This window comes from Lagopus leucura, unplaced genomic scaffold, assembly GCF_019238085.1.
Source record: "Lagopus leucura isolate 7727_CA_CO unplaced genomic scaffold, USGS_WTPT01 Super-Scaffold_100017, whole genome shotgun sequence".
Lineage (NCBI taxonomy): Eukaryota > Metazoa > Chordata > Aves > Galliformes > Phasianidae > Lagopus > Lagopus leucura.
Genome location: NW_024962271.1, coordinates 14,717,884 through 14,737,423, shown reverse-complemented (window position 1 = coordinate 14,737,423; position 19,540 = coordinate 14,717,884). Strand labels below are relative to the sequence as shown.

The following is a 19,540-nucleotide window of genomic DNA, read 5'->3' as shown; positions in this document are numbered from 1 at the left end:
GCAGCTGCCTGGGCAGGAGGTGCGAGCACCAGCAGAAGGGATGGCAGCAGTCTCCTTTAAAAAATGCATCCCGTCCTCAGCGAAGCCGTCTATTTTTAGTGCCCTCAGAAGCATGCTTGGTTTTGGAGGAGATGCTCAAGCAGTAATTGTGAATAATTTAGGGAACGGAGTTTGGAGGCTGATGTCAGTGGCTGTGCCACTAACGGACACTGTGCGCATGGCCTGGCTGCTCTGCGCTGAATCCCACAGCGACACGCAGCCATAGGAGCCTCTGTGGGAAGAGCAGTGCTGTCGTGGTCACCCTGTGCCCGGCTGGAGGGGGATCCTTGGAGAGCTATGGCACAGCTCCTCCACCCCCCGACTGCTCGGACTGCAAACTTACCCTGCCATGCATTATTCACACCTCTCATATATAATGCACAGCCCTATACCCACACCTGGCGCACGGCTCGGAGCTGCATGGCAACAGATGGACGTGGCTGCTCACCTCCATCTCTCCCATCCCACACCTCTCACCTGGAGGCCGGGCCCTGCTGCCCATCGCCTCTCTCCTGGAAGTCCTCCGGTGTTCTGCAGAGCCGCACTCCGCCGTTTGCTGCCCTTGGTCCAGCCCAGCAGTGAGAGAGCAGCCAGAGCACCCAGCGCATGCATGGCACCGCCTGCTCCCCTAAAGGTCCCCAGGGCAGCTGCTGCAGAGCGCTCCGTTTGCAACGGAGGAGAAAGCAACGTCCCCTCTGCTCCTGTCTGCCGGTGCCTTAAGAGCAGATTAAAGCCCAGCCCTGCAAATTGCTGACATAACCTATTTCTTAGATGGGTGGACAGGTGGACTTTTCTCCCTCTGCAGATAACTGCATTCAGATGGGAGCGGGTTTGCTCCCTGAGTGCCACCCCACTTGAATGCACAGCAAGGGGGACAACGGCGGTCCCAGCACCCACCGACCCCTCGCCTTGACCCCAGGGCCTCAGGAACACCCAAACCTTTCCTGTTCCTGCAGGAGGAATGACACAGAGCCCCATTTCCCTCCCATCTACCCGCACGTGCAGGCTGTCTGAAGGCAGCCAGGAACGGTGAGAGCAGGGAGATTTGCAAAGCAAACAGCGATCAAACAAAAAGGCTTTGGTTACTGTTCTCGAGGCTGTTTGCCAAGACACACAGATCATATCGGACTCATTTACAGAAGGAAAACCAACGTAATTAGCGCTCAGTAAAACACTTTAATGAAAAAAGCGTTCATGTAGAAAGTGATGGGACACTGCCCAGTGCTGCAGGAGGACCCAGAGCCATGCTGCTGCTGCACTTCCCAGCTCAGCATGGTCACACCGCTGTGCTGCATGCACTGCAGCAGGCAGTAACCATGGCAGCAGAGAGAGCTGCACGTGATATTGGCATTTCTGCAGTACAAAGGAACCTCTTATCTGGGCTGAGCCAATCGTCAGGCTGCTCCTCATTCCTCCACCTTGTGCTAGGACAGAGCTGTGCCACACCATGCCATCCTATGCCATCCCATGTTGTGCTATGCCGTGCTGTGCCATGCTGTGCCATGCTGTGCCTTGCCATCCTGTGCCATTCCATATCATGCCATGCTGTGCCATCGTATGTCATCCCATGCCAGGCCATCCCATGCCATGCCATCTTACGCTATGCCATCCTATGTCATTCCACATCATGCCATCCCATCTTATGCCATCCCATGTCATGTCACTCCATGCCATGCCATCCTATGCCATGCCATTCCATGCCATCCCATCCCATCCCATGCTATGCCAAGCCACGCCATGTCATGCCATGCTGTGCCATTTGATCCCAGCAGTCCCAGCCAGGGTTGGCAATATGTCCCTGTGCAACAGCCCTTCTACTTCACTCTTTTCTGGTTGTTTTTGCCCTACCTGACATTGAACCATAGTGGTTGGAAAAGACCTCTAAGCTCCCCAAGTCTGATTTCCCCCCATGCCCACTGACCACATCCCTTTGACTTCCAGCTCTTCACATGCATCCAGCAACCTCCACAAGGGGGGAAATGGAATGAAATAATCACATGGATATGTAATTCTTCTGATGACTCAAAGCCAACTCGCTGCATGTTGCTCAGATCTCCCCGAGGGATTGGAAACGAACACTTGGAAAGTTTCATCCCAAAACGAGAACAAGTAGATGAGGGAAGGGTGAGAAAAGGGATGTGGTTTAGCAGGCAATATTGGTAGGTCAACTGGATGGACTTAGAGGCCTTTTCCAACCTTAGTGATTCTCTGATCCTATCAAAGGAAGAACGTCACTCCTTGTTTTGGGGTGTTAATTCCAAATGACTGCAGCTGAGATGCAGTCTGAGATGCTCCCCTTTCCAGCAGAGCAAAGCAGGCATCACCCAGCTCCGCTTCGCACCAAGCTGGATTCAGGGGCAGGACTGCAGCCTTGACTCTAAGCAGATCCATGCAACAGAAAAAAATGTATGGACAGAAACAGCATTCATTTTAGGAGCGTGTTGTGCTGGCTGAGATCTCCAGGTTTCGAGATCGAAACGCTTCATTTCATTTCAAGCTTTATAATTAAATGCCACTTAGAGGGACTTTCCATTTATCTTGCAATTTCTTTTAGGCCCAGATCTAATCCCCAAACCTGCTTATTTGTTTTTACTTTCGTTATAACCTTATCGGCGATTAACCTGCAATTGCACTTAATCTTTTTATAAGATTGCTCTCACTATAAATAGAGAAGATACCTGCCCAGGCTCTGGCTGTAGGAAAAGGGAAGCAGGCAAGCGTTTGCAATTATAGACCTCAGCTAAATGGGTGAAATGAGGGAAATAGAAGTGAGGGAGAAGTCTGCAATGCAGAATTTCCAGCGCAGCTATCAGTGCTGGGCTGGCAGTGGTGGCTGCGTGGACAGATTCCCATATACTGCATTAATATTATTAGAGCATCTCATTGTGGATCAATAAAATGCTCAGCCAACATCAAAATGGAGCAAGCAAAAGCTGAAAGGAAATGCAGTGACGATATGTTCAATGGGAGCCAGCACAAAGAGTGCCCATTGTAAGAGTAGCAACAGAGCTGTGGGTTGCAGCAGAGGGATGACTGATGGCCAGCCCCCAGCCAGCAGGATGAACATGGAGCTGCCCTATCCCAACAGCCTTGCATGGCAAAGGGAGATGGGCTGGAAGCCCAACCCCACCTCGACCTTAATTATTACCTGGGAATAATCTCCAAAGCGCTAAAGCCGTAAACAGGTCCAGTGGGGGATGGCTTTAAGCCTTCATGTGCTTCCAGAATTACCAGTTATGTTTCCATTATCTCCTAATGCCGAGTGTTGAAAACTCAAATCCTCGTGCGAGCGTTTGTCACTTCAGAAAGCTTTTTGTTCTTTCTTTCCTCCTTCTGGGAATGGAAGAAGGTTGGGTATCAAGAAAAAGGATGGGTATCAGGCAAAGGGATGGATATTAGGAAAAATGTAAGAGTGGTGAGGCACTGGAAGGGGCTGCCCAGGAAATTGGTTGAGTCACCAGCCCTGGAGGTGCTCTAGAAAGGTTGAGATGTTGTTCTGAGGGACGTGGATTAGTGGGGAAATACTGGTGGTAGGTGGATGGTTGGACTGGATGACCTTGGAGGCCTTTTCCAGCCGAGGGGATTCTATGACAAAAAGGTATGAACATCCTACTAGCAGTGTTACACGGCCTCTGAAACGCGCTGGGAAAGGTGTGAGTTGGTGTGGGTTGGCTTTTTCCCCCCTCCATGGAATCACAGGATGGCTTGGGTTGAAGGGGCCTTAAAGATCATCTCGTTCCACCTGTGTGCCATCTACCTGTCTGAGTCCTGCAGGAAGCTGGGAGGCTGTTTTCTCATTCCAGCAGAGCATAGACCTTTCCCAAAGCATTTTTGTGTTGCTTTTAACAGAGCATTGCATTGCCTTCCCAAGCTGCTCTGCTTCCAGGCACAGGAAACCTGGAATTCTGAAATAAATCCAGAAAATGAGCGGTAATCTAAGTGGTGTTTATTGTAGATAGGGTGGATTATGAAAGCTGTTACAGAGCACCACCAATGTAAACTGTTCCACTAAGCCGTATCAAAATCACAGCAGCACATCAGCCTGACTTTGCCACATTTCCTGGTTTGTTTATAGAGGTATTTCTGTACTGCCAAGCACTTTGCTTCTACCCAGCAGGGAGCCACGTGCAAATAGCTGAGGACACAAACTACAGAGGGAGGCGGGCAGGAGGCTGGGGTTTCCTATGCGATGTTAAGGGCAGCGGCTGCCCATGGGGCATGCTGGAGTTCCTTGACGTTTGGGTTTCTTCCCCCTCCCCAGGAGCTGTTGGCTGGCAGTGTGAGGCCAGGGGCTCCCCCTGTGCACTCACTATGGTGATTTGAGTCTGTGCTTGGCTCCGGATCCCAGCCCAGATCCTTTCCAGATGAGTCACACTCCCGCTGCTTGTGACGACCTTGGGTCCAACAGAGAAGTCTTGTTGTTTTCCCTCCGGTGACTCAGCTTTGGAGGTGAAAAACTCTTCATGCTTTATCTGAGCAGGCACTCATTAACCATTCAGAGACATAAAAAGCTGATTCTTCTGGGCTGTCCCTCCGTAAGATCTCAGGCCTGATATTTAGAGGGAACGTGCACACAGATGCTCTACAGAACAGGTTTCCAGAGCACAGAACTTCGAATCATAGCATCATGAAGGCTGGAAAGACCACTGAGACCATCTAGTCTATCACAACACGTGGCCAACCTAAACCATGTCCCTCAGGGCCACATCCCCACAACTCTGGGACACCTCCCAGGGATGGTGACCCCCACCCCATGCAGCTGTGCCCACCCCTCACCACCTCATACAGCTCTGGGTTCCCTTGGCAGTGGATGAAGGCCTAAGCAGAGAAGAAAGGCAGAGCCCACCTGCAGCACCTATTTAGCAATGCCTACTTCCAATTTGTAGGAATAATTAATGACTGAAAGCTTCTACCCAAGGCATGCGCCCAATTCCTACTCGCGCCACCAGCCCCCACAGCAGCTTGGTTCTCATTTCTCTTCTTTCTTGTCTTCTTTCTCTTCTTCTTTCTCATCTTCTTTCTCCGAGATCTCAGCAGCAAGTATCTCCTCATCCTCTTGGGCTGTTGGAATCACACGGATAGCGACTAAATTATCAGCGGATTTTGAGGATATCTCTTCTCCTGGAGGGGGCCTTGCTTTGGGGGAGGCAGTGGGTGACCTCCGGTGCACCGGTGACTTTGGTGGTATTGGACTGAAACTTGGATCCTGAAGTACAAAGATTAAAAAGGGCAAAATCAGCCTTGGGAGACCCTTGTTCACAGCAGGACCCCAGCCACATCCCCAGACTTCGGCATCCACGCTGCACAAAGACAGCAGGGTGTTTTGGGGAGCTTTACCGCTCACCATGCTCTCTGAGGTGAGCCACGTGAGACTGATCGAATGGCTCAGGTTGGAAGGGACCTCAAAGATCTGCAGCTGGATTGCAACCGGCATGCTTTGAGGTGAGGGAAGGTAGGACGGGCACAACAAAGCTTCCTTGCACCCAAAGCACCAACTCTTGCTTTGTCCCCCTGAGGGCTCTATCATTGGAAAAGCTTTGCAGAGGTTCCCAATGGGCCCATACTCATGCCCTGGCTTCACCAGAGAAGGGGGTAGCTCCATCAGTATAGCAATGTGCTCTGGGGAGGGACCTGCACGAAGCCTCACCGTGCCTTCACAAAGCACTGTGCTCAGCACCTCTCCGGGTATATTACCTGCAGGCTGCATTGCATTCCTTCCCAACTGTTGGCCCATCTCACTCTCCCCATTCTGACCTGTGCCTCCTGCATCGCCTTCAGCTGCCTCAGCTTCCAGCGCAGCTGTGCCAGGTGCCCTCTGCCTCCTGTCTTCCCCACAGCCGCCAGAGCAGCCTGGAAGAGCTTGGGGGTGTCGGCTTTGGGGGGAATGATCAGCGGGTCTCCAGGCCCTCCTTTCTCATCTTTGGGTTTATTATTGTTTTTCAGCATTTTCCTGCAGCAAAAAGAGATGATGTCAGGATAGGGTTAGATCAGCTGGGACTGAGAAACCTCCCCAGTGGCTTTCAGACCAGCACTCCATCCTGCAGTCCATACTCACCTGGCCTTTTTACGCAGCAGCTTCTGAGACTCAGGGTAGTGCACCAGAATCTCATTCAAATCCTTCTTGTCCAAAATGAAAAGATTGGCAAATCCATGAGCCACGACGTTAGCAGTTCGGCGATTCCCTCCTCCGGCTGCCAGCAAGCTGAGTGGAACACCAAGAGACTTAAGCACTGCTCCTGTGTCACCTTCAGCTGCCGCAGCCAAAGCCCACGGAGCTGTGGGTGCCCATCCCTGGAGGTGCCCCATGGATGCCCATGGATGGGCCCTGGGCAGTGTGAGCTGGGCTTGGAGCTGGGTGGGCTCCTCCAACCTAAGCCATTCTAATGGGCTCAGCACAGCACCCTTTCTATAAAATCTTCCTCTTCCCATCATATGCCTCCAGTTCTCTCTTTTAGAGGACTCAGGGTCTAATTATTATTACCCACAATGAAACTTTCCAAGCCTCATTTTTAAAGAACGAAACGCTACATAAAATCCCACCTGCCCTCTGAAGTTTTAATATTGCAGTCTGAACCAGCCTTGAGTATGATGGGCTGTGGGTAGGCAACCAGGATGCTACATGCCCATGGCCCCTCAGAGGGCTGTGTCCTCCCAGCAGTGCTTTGCTGACCTTATTTCTCCAAACACCGATCCGGCTTTCAGTGTCACCAGCACAGTTTTGCCATCAGGTCCCCCCAGCACCTGCACTTGTCCTGCCTGGATGATGTACATCTCACGGCCGATTTCCCCCTGTAACAGAGATGGACGCAGTGCGGGCTGCCCAGAAATGGGACACCCATCCCACACAGCAGCTCGGTACCTTCTTGCAGACAAAGTCATTGGGCAGGTAGACCACCGAGCGGAGCCTCTTCAGCATGTCGAAGATCATCTGTCTGTCACAGCCCTGAGCACAAATGGAGCCAACAGCAGTCAGCCCGTGCCAATGGAGCTGGGCACCACGGGACAGAGCCCACCCTGTAGGCATACCTGAAAGAGGGCCACTTTGCTGACGATGCTGTAGTTCACATCGATGGCGATGTCCAATCGCATCTTGTCCGGCAGCTGCACCAGCAGCTCAGACTCATCTGTGAGATGCAGAATAGAAAACTGTGTTTCCAGCACTTTCCCAATAAGCTCAGCACCCAGCACTGCAGTGGGGATGGGTGACACCTCAGCTCTGCGTCCCATCAGCAGCCCATGCGCAAGCCCGTATCCAATACCATGCACACCATATATATGTATAGGGAAAAAGAGTTAAATAACCCTCTCCTGCCCCAAACCCATAGTGCTGTTTGTTTGGCTGCTCTTTGACAACTAGATTCCAGCAAAGCAAGTGTAGTAAAATGCACACGGAGCATGATGATGGCCCTCTGAGCACAACGTGGCCCTCCAAGAGGCTCTCACCTAGCATGCCTTGTGAATGCCACGTGTACTCGTACCACGTTTTGACTCGGTTCTGGACTGTTCTGGGGATTCTGTAGAAGTTCATGTACTTGATGGTGCTGTCCATGCAGCTCCGGTAGTACGTCTGCCCGGCAGTGGCAGCACCCACCACATCCCTCATCTGCAGGTCAGCAAGAGTAGGAAGAGATGGATTTAGTCGCTGTTATCACCTCTCATATAGGTGAAGCAGCTCAGGGAGCATTAGCTGTGTGCTAACAGGGGGCTCGCGGCATCCACCACATCCTTTGTGCTGAGCAGCTAAGGAGCCCCTGCACGGGGAGCACAGACATGCAGGTAACACTGTGGACCGACCCCAGCTCAGAGCCTATCTCCCATCCGAGATGGGCCCCCCTCCACTCACCTGCCCAATCATGACAGAGAAAGCAAAGACGCCCGTGAAGTAGTTGAGCAGCTGGAAGACGATCTCAAACAGCGTCTTGGGATCTGGCAGGCCCCCAATGGTGATGAGGGTTTTGACTGCCCAATAATAGCAGCGGATGTAGCTGGGAGGGGCAGAGGATGCAGTTGTGGTTACGTTTCAGGCATGAAACCCCTCAAACCGAGGTCACCATCCACGTACCATGCTCATAATACAGCCCATAGTACAGCAGGAAACACCGACAGTCACTGTCCCACCTACACGGTGTGGTAAGCCTTTAACACACTTGCACAAACCTTTATTTTTTCAGCCAGCTCTCATTTATTGCACAGGAGAATGGTGCTGAATTAATTAAACATTATTTGATATCTCATTTTGCCCGTGTTGTACAACACACAGCTGTGGGCATTACTCACCAGGCAGCATTCAGCTCATGAGCCAAGTGCTGCATGTGCAGTGCTCTCTCCTCCTATGGCATCCTTGTCCCCAGCACTGGGCTCCCAGTTTGCAGCCCCTTTGACCCATCATTGCTGTAGGTCTCAGCTCAGCCACAGCCCTTTCACCTGCTCTGCCCACACCTCTCAGCATTCAGCATCTCACCCTCAGCATTCCCCACATCTTCTCCTGGGTCCCCCCACAGTGGACACAGGTGATGGGCTGATGGCTGGATTGGATGATCTCAGTGGTCTTTTCCAGTCTTAATGGTTCTATGATTCTACAACCCTTGCCTCAGAGATTTGTACGAACCCAGCCACAACCAAACACATTTCTTGCTCCCATCCATCAGAGCATGCTGTGCTACGTGAGGACCCAAGCTCTGTCTCATACCTGTTTCCTTCCCCATCGTAGACCCAGGTGGTGGAGCCCAGTCCTTCGTAGGCTGATGCCCAGTAGTAGAGGCAGGAGTTCACGTGCAAACTGTACAGCAAGTAGGCAGTGGTCCGAATCACTCTGCACAACAAAAAGTACAAGGAGTGAATGGGAGGGAAGAAGACATGGTGTCTGCTGGGACAAACACGTGGCATTGGCTCTGGGATCACAAGGGACAGCAAGCTGTAGCCTTAGGGCAAGACAGAAAGACAGGACTGGTGTGTGCCAAAACGAACCACTTTCCCCAGTAACAAACAGTGATAGATATCACCACCCTCCACAAATGATCCCCCTCACCTGTAGATGTACGCCTTGCTCAGAATGGCCTCCAGGCGGTTGTTGAACTCAAAGAAGGCCAGGTACTGGGAGGAGAAGGAGAGCAGAGCTCTGGCATGCCGTGGCTTCCTGAGAAGCCACCATCCAGGGGACACATCCCCACAGCGACATCTTGTGAGCCCAGCTGCCCAGGATCCCTCCACAGTATGAACAGCCACGGGTACAATTGGTTCCATCTGTCCCCACCCTTCTTTGGAAATGTGAGAGTGATAAGATGGAAATATTGACCTGTAACAGCCCCCGAAGGCCTTTGGAACAAAACTTCCCATCCATTGTACAGCATCCTCTCATTGAGCAGTACGGCTGTGGCCACCCAAATCAGCATGGGGCTTTTCCACTCACCTTCAGGCAGCGGGGAAAACGCAGGAGAGGGTTGACACCGACTTTGAAGTAGAAGAAATCCAAGGGAAGGAGGCACACCACATCCATCTGAAACCCGTACATAGACAAGGACACTGATGGGGACCTGCAGGCCCAGTGGGGTGGAACTACAGGCCATGTCACAGACTGGAGGCACAGAGTAATTAAGTCACACTAAACCTTAAAGCGTTGCGATCGCAGGTAGTTCTCTTTCATGGCCTTTTTGTCACTCTGGTTGGGAATAGCAGGAAAGAGAGGGAAAGAGAGGTAGGTTATCTTAGATGTCTTTTCCAACCTTAAGGATTCTACAACTGTGTGATCGAATGCTGTTTGCGGAGAGCAAGGTCACCACCAATGTGGTCGTGCTTGGCTTTGCCCTTCTTTACCACAATGGGGAACCCACTCCTGTTGTGCATGGAAGGGGAGCAGAGGAGGAGGAGCACAAGACCTGGCTGCAGGCTTTCATCTCACCCTTTTTCAGGACAAGCCTTGTTCATTTTTCACCCCAGAGGAACTGCACTGCAGTCCTAGCACCACAGAAATCAGAGCTTACAGGAGAAACCTCAACATCTGGGTCTTCCCTGAGCAGACCAAGCCCCAATGGGAAGGTGAAGGTCAACCCCACCGTGGTGGCAGACACCAACAGCCAGACCACTGGTGCTACTGCGGGTGATAGGTAGGATTTCCCCACAGCCACGTCCCTCTGTGGGATGCAGTGCATGCTGCCACTCACTATGATGTCTCCTCCTCGGACAAACTGCAGGCGAGTCTGAAAGACGATGATGTCCAGCAGGTAGATGAGGTCACACAGGTAGTCCATGAGCAGCCAGTAGTAGATGTTGGTTGGCGTCTGGTAGGGGAAGGCCCAGCGGACGGGGATCAGCCAGCAGTTCCAGTTCCAGGCCAGGACAACAAAGAACAGCCATAGCACGTACACCAGGTCTGAACACAGGGAAACACGTTGGCTGCGCATCCGTCTGCCATGCAAGCCCACACCTCCCATAGACCAGGCTGCCCAGTGCCCCATTCAGCCTGGTCCTGGGCACCTCCAAGGATGGGGCACCCACAGCTCTGGGCAGATGTGCCAGGGCATCACTGCCCTCTGAGTAAATCCTGCTGCCCGCTCTGCCCCTCCATGTCCCACCCAGCCTCCTCCCAGCCCGACTGCCTCCATCTCTCACTGGTGAGTGGGTCGATGCTGCTGGGGAACTGGTAGTTTTTCAGGCGGTCCATCCAGGGCTGGCACTTGAAGGTGCAGCACAGCATCTCACAGTAGTGCTCATCCTCCACTGGCTTTTCCCCCACCTGTGCATCCCCCGGGGGTGGGGGTGGTGCTGTGGGTGCTGGCTTGGAGGGTGCTGGGAGAAAATCACAGAATAGCTTAGGTTGGAGGGGTTCCAAACACCTCCTGCCACCAGCCTAGGCTGTCCAGGGTCCAATCCATGGCCTCAGGCACCATCAGGGATGGGGCACCCGCAGCTCTTGGGCAGAAGTTTCAGTGCCTCGCCACTCTCTGAGTAGAGCTGTAGAACCACAGAACATCCTGAACTGGAGGGGACCCATAAGGAGCACAGAGGCCTGCCCCTGGCTCCACGCAAACACAGACCTGATGTGTGAGTGCAGTATCCCAATGCTCCTCGGGCTCCAGCAGCTCAGGGCCATGCCCACTGCTCTATGGAGCTGTTCCATGCCTCTCGTCCCCCACCCTGCACGTAGAGCCAGGGCTGCCCCATCCCAGGTGCCAAATCTGGCATTCCCAGCCTCCCAACCCAACCTGAACTCACATGCTGTAGGGCTCTCTTCATCAGAGGTGACATCGGGGTCAGTCAGCTTCTCCTTCACCTTCTCTGTTCGCTCCTTGAAGAGCCTCACCAGCTCTTGCAGGCGGTCATGGATGACAGTGCTGCTCTGGCTGGTGGCTGAGCCGATGCGTTCAGGCAGGCTGTGGGGTGGGAAAGCACAGGGCACATCCAGAACTGCTCCCTCTCCCTCTGATGTCCCAGTGTGTCCAAGACCTGCACTATTTCTGCCACCATGTACCTGTCCTGCTGCTCCTCATCCCAATTCCCTTCTGCCAGGCCATCTGCAGAGGCTGGCACCTTCCTCCTGCAGACACAAAGCAAAGCTGTGCTGAGTTGCAAGCCTACACACCCCCAGCCTGCATCTCCTGTGATGGGAAGCAAAGCCAGTGTCACACAGTGTGAGTGGTGCAAGGGCAGCACAGAGCTCTGCCCCATAACTTTCCCATTTTGGGGCAGTGAGTCTGTTTCCTTGCCATGGGAGATGCTCGGGGCTGAATATAGCAAAGCCATGGCTGTGGGTTGCTGGGACCCTGGCTCTGAGCGTGCCTGAGACGTGGGGCGTGCATGAGGTGGGATCAGCCTGAGTTGCTATTTCCTACTTCTGATGACGGTCTGAAAGGACGCCCGACTCCTGGATGCTGATTCAAAGGCGGTTAAACGGCGCTTCTCAGCCCTCTGCTGGCAGCAACTGGCAGCGCCACCGAGAATCACACAACCGTCGCAAAACGGTTGGGTTGGAAGGGACCACACAGCCCACCCATCCCCAGCCCCTGCCAGGACTGCCTGCCCCACACCTCAGGCTGCCCAGTGCCCATCCACGGCCTGGGGCAGCTCCACGATGGGGCACACACAGCTCTGGGCAGCAGTGCCAGCGCCTCACTGTCCTCCGAGGGAAGGATTTCCTCCTGACATCTAACCTACATCTCCATCTTTCTCCAATTTGGAGATAAGGATATGCTGTAGGACCATGTTGAAAGCCTTGCACCAGCCCAGGGAGACAGCATCAGCTGTCTTCCTTTTTTCAACATCATGCCCTGCAAACACAACCACACAGCCATCCTTCATTCCCCACTCCAGCACTGAGGCAGCACACACTGGGGTCGGGGGTCCCTACCTGGGAGAGGCTCCAGGCACCACCAGCATGTGTGGGGAGCCGGGGGTGGGCAGTGACAAGCAGGTGCCATCATCCTCCACGGGGTCACCTCCACCATCCACGTCCTCGATGCCCACAGCGGGGCAGCACCTCAGCCCTGGGGGGGACAGGACAGAGTGAGGGGTGTCCCATAGCTCAGTGCCCTGCCAGACACCCGTCTTCCTGTCTGCTCAGCACGAGTGGTTTTGTGGGATTGCTGGAGGGAGAAAGTGTGCGTGCAGTGGGCTCAGCAGGACGTCTGGGGACAGCCAAGTGGGAGCCGCCATTCGTGGCTGGTTGTTAGGGGCTGAGCCAGCAAGGCACATCGTGGTGAAGCAGAAAAAGAGGAATGTCATTCCCCAGCCTCTGTGCTGCAACATGAAACGTGCTTTTATTTTGTGTTTCTACACAGGAAGCAGCTAGGAACAGCGCCCACCCCCAAGCCACGCAAGCCCATCACCTAATACCTAAGGGGTGGGCAGGGGATTGCTCCTCATTGCAAAAATTGGGGTTGACCACTCCAGCCTTCCACCTGCCGGCAGCAAGGACGGGGATGCGGTAGCTGGGGACATTGGGGAGCTGCTCTAGCATGGGGTGGGACGCGTCCCCGCGGTCGGGCGGCGTGTCGTGCACCAGCCGGTCTAGCTCAACATCTCGGGAGCGCTTGGCCATGCTGCTAGGTGCCTAGGTGCTTCAAGCAGGGGCAGGGCTGCAATGAGAGACAGAAGGGTCGGAGACAGGACGGTTACGTCAGCACAGAGACGCGGGGCTGGTGGTGGTTTGTTGGCATTGGCAGCACGGTGAGCTGTGTGCGCCCATGGGCACAGCACTGCAGTGCCTCTGCATGCTCAGCCCATCCTGACCCAACGCCGCGCTGCTCTGCGCTGTACCTGCAGTGTCTGCTCCTGCAGTTTCTTCCTGCACCGCCTGCTCTTGCACCTTCAGAATGGAAAAGGAAACAGAAAGCCATGTGAAGGAGAAAAACAGCCGTTGTGGTGTGGTGATGTGGAACCAAAGCTGAGCCCGGGGTGCACCTGGAGCTCCGTACCTGTATGAAAGCGCCTTCCAGATCGCTTATCTCAGCTTCTTCCTGTCGTGCAAAGCTGAGGGCCTCTTCTGCATAGAAGGTGTCCTCTGGCCCCTCATCTGTGGAGGGGCACAGGGAATGGAGCAGGGCCCTGCGGGACAGACGGAGCACAGTTGGAGCTGAGCTGGGCACGGTGAGGCAGCCCCCGGGGTCCAGCCACAGGGCACCAAGCCATCCATTGCTCCAACAGCAATGCACACATCTTGGTGTAGCACACCTTTCAGGTTGGGAGGCTTTTCAGGACCTCGCCACCCTGACCTAGGAACCTGTTGACATCTGTGCTTTCCCATAAGCAAGCAGAGAAGAGGATGGAGAGTGCCTCCTTCACTCAACTGCTATAGCACAGGGGACCAACAGCAGCGTGCAAAGCACACCCACAGTGCTGGGTTGGATATCTCACCGTGTGAAATCACAGCGAACCACAAACCGAGCAGGAAGATCCCTTTAAATACCCCCTGCTCTGAAGCCGCTGCCTGCAGTGTCTTTTTTCTGCTGCAGGAAAAGAAGCAAAAACGCACCTACTGTTCCTCGGCAGCACTTGCTGTCTTTGCATCCAGCTCCGACCTGCTCCCAGCGATCCCAAATGGACGCAGTCATGGAGCTGGCGGCAGCGCCGTGCCCCGGGATCAGGCACAGCCCAGGGCTGCGGGCGCTGTTGCTACGGTGGCTGCGGAGCCGGAGCTGCCGTCTCCAGGAGATGCGCGCAGCACCGGGAGAGCGTCAGCAGCAAACCCAGCAACCAGACGGATTGCGAAAGCATCCCCATGGCCGCGTGCCCTGAGAGCATCCTCCCAAAGCATCCCCAAATCACCCTCCCCCAAAGCATCACACATGCATCTGAGCCAAATGCTGCTTGCATGCTGGTCTCCTTCCCCTGCGCAGCACTCACCCTGCGCTCTCCTCCACCTCCACCTCCTCCTCCTCTTCCTCCTTCTTCTCCTCCTCTTCTCCCACCTCCTCCTGCTCTTCAGCTGCACTTGGGGCGCAGGGCCACAGCCTGCAGCCAAAGGAGCAGCTCATCAGGTGAAACGCATAAAATGGGGGCTGAGCTGTGCCCTCCTGCTCAGGCTGCCTAGGGCCCCATCCATGGCCTTGGGCATCTCCAGGGATGGGGCACCCACAGCTTTGGGCTGCAGTGCCACAACCTCCCCAGAACCCCATGACAAATGGATGGCAGTGAGGTCTAAACCCTTCAGCCATACTGGGAAGACCCATTCTTGGCCATCCTGTAGATCCTGAGAGCGCCAGGAGAAAAGCAGCCCCCTGTCCTACCTGGTCTCCTCCTCTTGCAGCTCCTCCTCGATGGGGGGAAAGGGACAGCCCTGTGTCCCCAGCTCAGCCATGTCATCCCAGCCCGCTGTTTCATGCGTGCCTTCAGCACTCCAGCCATCATCAAGCTCCTCCAGAGCAAGGTCCATCTCTTGGGGCTCCACAGGGACAATATGAACTGAAAAGGGATTGGGGAAAGCTCTGCAGCGCTCAGCCCCACGCTTGGCTCCAGTGGGCAGTGCCACAGGTACTGCTGGAGCTCCCCTGGCACCCCACTATGCCCCAGCATTGCCTGTATGGGGCTGCAAAGTGCATGGCTCCACACATGTGTACCCAACCAACAGTCAGGAAGGATAAGGACATCAGTGTGTGTAAAACCAATTTATTGTGGGGCACTGGGGGGAATTCATACATCCACCGTGAAACCAAGAGGAGACATACAAATTGCAATACAGAAGGGCAGAAAACCCAGTTGTGCCATCTGCCCTTCACTATATGAAGCTGGGGCTCGGTTGGGTCTCTTCATCATTGTCCTAAAGGGATGTGGGGATGGGGTGTGTGCCTAATGCTTGGCACTTGGGGCTCCTGCCCACCCCAAATCATGAGCCCCAAGCCCTGTTTCCGCTGTGCCCGGTGCTGCTGCCTTTCCTCCCCAGTTGCCCTCTCTCCATGGCTTGATCCCATGTGCTGGGAGCACTCCACTGTCTTCGTTTTCCATTTGTTTCAGAGGCGCTAAGCCCCTTTGCCCCCTGAAACAAAAGGAGAAGGAAAACATTAGGGAGCTGTGGGTTTGTGCTGCAGCTCAGTCCCTGCGCTCATGGCTGGCAGAGCAGCTGGCACAGAGTATCTCGGGGTGCCCTACAGGAGCAGCAGCACAAACCCCACTGCTCTTCCCTAAGAGAGCACACACTCACATGCCATATATATAAACCCCCCAGCAGCAGGAGCTTGCTTTCCTCAGGTACCCTCTCCCAAAATCTGACAACAGAAGGGCAGGGTGTCAGAGGTGAGTACTTACTTTCCTCCACAGGGCTGAAGGCTGTGGTGGCTGCTCCCTGCCAGGAGGAAAGGGCAGTGTCAGGCATGATTCCTGCCCTCCATTCCCACCCCAGGGCCTGCTTTGCCCTCCCACCTGCAGCAACACCGCAGACCCAGCAGCAGTATCACACTGGGAGAGGCCCCACTGATGCCCCAGCACACCCAACCAGCCCCACAGCCCTGCACCCAGCACAGCTCCCTTGCTTCCCAGCATCTCCCTGCAGACCCCATACCTGCACATCCTGCTTCTCCCTGGGCACGGGCTGCGGCATCACCTTCTCCAGCCCCTGGACGAACCATCCGAACATGCTGCCAAGCAGAAACCCCCCCATCAGACCCCACACTGCTCCCACCACATCCCCACCAGAATTGTCACAGCCCATACCTGCCGCTGTCCCCAGCCAGGGACCGAGGGAGGAGGGTGGTGTTCCCTGGCTCTGGCTGCCCTTCTGCCACTGCCGGCTCCACCATTCCTGGGATGTTGTCTTTGGGCTTCACCCGAGTTTTAGTCCCTTTTGCACCTGCTCAGGTTTGGTTCCAGAGAGCAAGGGGTCAGGCAGTGCAGGCATCACCTTAGGGGGCACTGCACGTCCCTGCAAAGCGCTCACCTCCTGCTGTGGCACTGCTCTGCTCCTTCTTCAGCTCAGGCTGCAGACAGAGGGATGGACGTGGCCATTTGCTGCTGTCCCAGTGCGCTCTGTGTGTTGCCTCTGCCCTCCCCCCCACCTCTCAAGACCATGTCTGGCCCCAATGGGTTGCTTGAGTGTTGGAGCGGGCAGAGAATGCCCAGGGAAACCCCTCATTGCCTTGGGAGAGGAGGCTGCAGCACCACAATGCTACAGCAGCACCCACAGCTGTGCTCACCTCGGGCCTTTTTGGCACCTCTGGCTGCGGCACCATCCTCTCAAAGCCCTGCACCAGCCAGCTCAGCACACGCGCTCCTGCCCTGCAGGGAGAGCAGGTGTGGTCAGAGCTCACCCCATATCCTGCACCCCACATCCTGCATCCCTCCATCCCACATCTCACACCCTGTGTCCCTCCAATCCTACAACTGTCCATCCCACGTCGTGTCAGACAATCCCAAATCCTGCATCTCACATCCCATGCCTACCTCAAATCCTGCGTCCCACAACTTGCATCCCTCATCCCACAATCCCTTATCCCAAATCCCTCATCCTACAATCCCTTATCCCACATCCTTCATCTCCTATCTCACATCACTCCATCCTAAATCCAATATCCCACATTCCACATCCCTCCATCCTATATCCTACTTCACAGATAACGCATCCTACATCCTGTATCCCTACTCCCCATATCTCACATCTCTCCATGCTGTGTCTGTCCATCCTAAATCCCACACCTCACATCCCTCTATCCCATATCCTGCATCCTGCATCTCACATCCTGTGTCTGCCCGTCCCATATTCCACATCCCTCCACCCCATGCCACCCCTCTGCCTGCTGATGGGGTGCTGCACACAGGGAACCCACCAGCTCTCCATGTCCGTGCCCAAGCCATCCTCCAGCTCACAGCCATCCAGCTCATCCTCCTCGGGGTCAAAGGGTGTTATCTCTGCAGGGAGAGCAGGATCACATGTGCAGGAGCTGGCAACCAGGAGGGAACCTCAAACCATGGTCTCACTGCTCCCCTTACCCAGAGCATCCTCATCCTCATCCTTGAGGACCTGCACCTCTGTCTGGAAAGGCAGAAAGTATTACCTGGTGGGGCATGGGGAGAAATCTGCCCTTTGCCCAGAGTTGGGTGAAGGCAGGATGCCACGTGGGGCAGAGGGATCTCCCCCTGGTTTGGGGATCTTCTAAAAGAACCCAGAAGCCAGGATGTGGGGACAGGCTCACGGCCCACCTGGTCAGGGACATCAACACTGGTCTCGAAGCTCTTCCCAAGCGCTTGCAGTGACCCTGGGGCCGGTGCTGGCTGTGGTACCACCTTCTCCAGCCCCTGAGAGATCCAGGACAGCACGCTGCTCCCCACGCTGCAGGGCAGGGCTGTGTCAGGCGGGCGCAGGGCAGCAGTGTCCCCATCCCCACTGTACCCCAATACCTCTCAAACACTGATGCTGATGCAGGGGCCGAGTCCTCAGCGACTGTAAATTCCACCTTCTTCTCTGTTTCTTTGATAACAGCTGGAAAAAGGCAGCTCCTGTCACTGCTCCACATGCAGGTTGAGGGTGGGGGGCTTAGCAGAGCTTACCCTGCGTGCGGTCCACAGCATCCCCTGTGCTGGCCTTCCCTGCTGGCACCTGGGGTGAAAGACAGCCTCAGACCAGAGGTGTTGGCTGGTGAAGTCCCCAAAGCCTCCACCAAAGGGATGCTGTGGGCTCTGGCTCTCCGCCTTCCTGCTCACCTTGGCAGGCTGTAGGGCTGCAGGGCTCTCCTCAGGCAGGTTCTGTGCTGGGGGCTGTGGGACCACCCGCTCAATCCAGCCCAGCATTGCCGTGCAGTGGGGACGGCCGTCCCCAGGACAGTCCTCTTGCACAGGTCCTGGGCTTCCTTCCTCCTTGTTTCTGCTTGGGCACAGCCAGACCGAGGCCGACTCAGTCCCACACCTCATCCCTGCCATGAGCCACCCTCCCTGCTTTATTTAAGCTCCTTTGCTCAGCACACACTGTACTTCTCTGTTCTTTTCTCACCCCGCTTGCTGTGGCACAGTGACCTGGTGGCAGCTGAGTGAGGACATCTGAGGGCTCATACTGAGGATATCTCCTGATGTTCCCTCTCCAAAGAGCCTCACTCTGCCCCAAATTCCCATCCCATTCAGGCCTCTATCTTCTTGCCTGAGTGTTGGTAAAGCCCACACCAGGGGCCTGACGACCAGAAACCAACTAAGAAATTGCCTTTCACCCCCCATGGATATAAGGGATTAAGGAGCTGTGAATAGAGACATTATCCAGGGGACAACAGGGACAGCAAGGAACACCGTGCAGCACACTGCCATTCCCACCACACTTTGGAACACTTGCAGCTCCTGCAAGCAGCCCAGGGACAACGCCTGCAGCTCATTCACCCCATGACCCCATGGCCCCGGACACCCCATGACAGCTCCTGCTGACCCCAAGCCCACCCCAGCTCCCCAAGGATTAGCACCGCACTGCCTGCAATTGGGATTACCAACACCAGCTGTCCCCTACTGCCCACCTCCTGGCTGCCACCCCGACTTCAGTGCTAAAAGACCCCAAAACAGAGCAGCTGAGAGCAGCCTAGAAAGCCCAGCAGCCAGCAGGTCAACCCCAGGCACTTACTGTGGGGCCACGAGCAGCACTGCTGGGTCCTGGCCGCCCTCTGGCTGCGGTGTAAGGAGGAACCCCAAGTGTGAGGCACCTGTCCGGCTGCGCTCAGTGCTGGCCTGAAGGATCTGGGGCAGGAGGCAACAAATCTGCGCTGGGCTGGGTTAAGCCTTCCCTTGCTGAGCCTGCCAATTGCTGCTTGATCCGTTTACCTCCTGCCCAGCAGCACCAGCGGCATTTCCCAGTGCCCCTAATCCCTGTGTGAGCGCGGGGACCCGGCGTGTTTTTGTTTAAAGGATGTGCTGTGACATCAAGTTAAACTATACAGTACTTCTTTAATGAATATTAACAAACTGCTTTAAAAAAAAAAAGGAAATAAAATAAAACAACAACAAAAAAAGAAACGCGGACAGAAAACTCGGTAGGAAGTTCTACATCTCTGATGCAGCATGAAGTTAGGATGAGCGAAGGTCCCTCTTCCCTGGGCAGCAGAGAGGA

General features: G+C 55.0%; 1 protein-coding gene across 1 annotated transcript; it reads right to left on the bottom strand.

Moving 5' to 3' along the window:
• Nucleotides 1-4,832: 4,832 nt before the first annotated feature.
• On the bottom strand, nucleotides 4,833-18,249 carry CNGB1 (cyclic nucleotide gated channel subunit beta 1). Its single transcript, XM_042877164.1, has 32 exons — nucleotides 18,163-18,249; nucleotides 18,010-18,058; nucleotides 17,860-17,941; nucleotides 17,662-17,791; nucleotides 17,452-17,494; nucleotides 17,289-17,370; nucleotides 16,659-16,740; nucleotides 16,403-16,442; nucleotides 16,180-16,318; nucleotides 16,028-16,103; nucleotides 15,775-15,811; nucleotides 14,760-14,934; nucleotides 14,377-14,484; nucleotides 13,449-13,578; nucleotides 13,291-13,339; nucleotides 12,383-12,518; nucleotides 11,507-11,572; nucleotides 11,251-11,408; nucleotides 10,648-10,824; nucleotides 10,200-10,408; nucleotides 9,647-9,697; nucleotides 9,449-9,535; nucleotides 9,068-9,132; nucleotides 8,729-8,851; nucleotides 7,883-8,024; nucleotides 7,483-7,642; nucleotides 7,066-7,163; nucleotides 6,899-6,982; nucleotides 6,710-6,828; nucleotides 6,095-6,241; nucleotides 5,794-5,989; nucleotides 4,833-5,245 (listed from the first exon to the last, which is right to left on the bottom strand). Exons 1-32 carry the CDS (start codon nucleotides 18,247-18,249, stop codon nucleotides 5,009-5,011), a joined length of 3,564 nt encoding a protein of 1,187 aa, XP_042733098.1. The 3' UTR covers nucleotides 4,833-5,008.
• Nucleotides 18,250-19,540: the final 1,291 nt, after the last annotated feature.

What these genes read in the sequence shown, in the direction of transcription:
- CNGB1 (XM_042877164.1), bottom strand. Translation starts at nt 18,249, where the DNA reads ATGCTGGGCTGGATTGAGCGGGTGGTCCCACAGCCCCCAGCACAGAAC. An exon ending in CTGGCTGGGGACAGCGGCAG is followed by an intron (nt 16,104 to 16,179) that starts GTATGGGCTGTG and finishes TCTGCTTGGCAG; the next exon opens with CATGTTCGGATGGTTCGTCC. An exon ending in TGCGATCGCAACGCTTTAAG is followed by an intron (nt 9,536 to 9,646) that starts GTTTAGTGTGAC and finishes TACGGGTTTCAG; the next exon opens with ATGGATGTGGTGTGCCTCCT.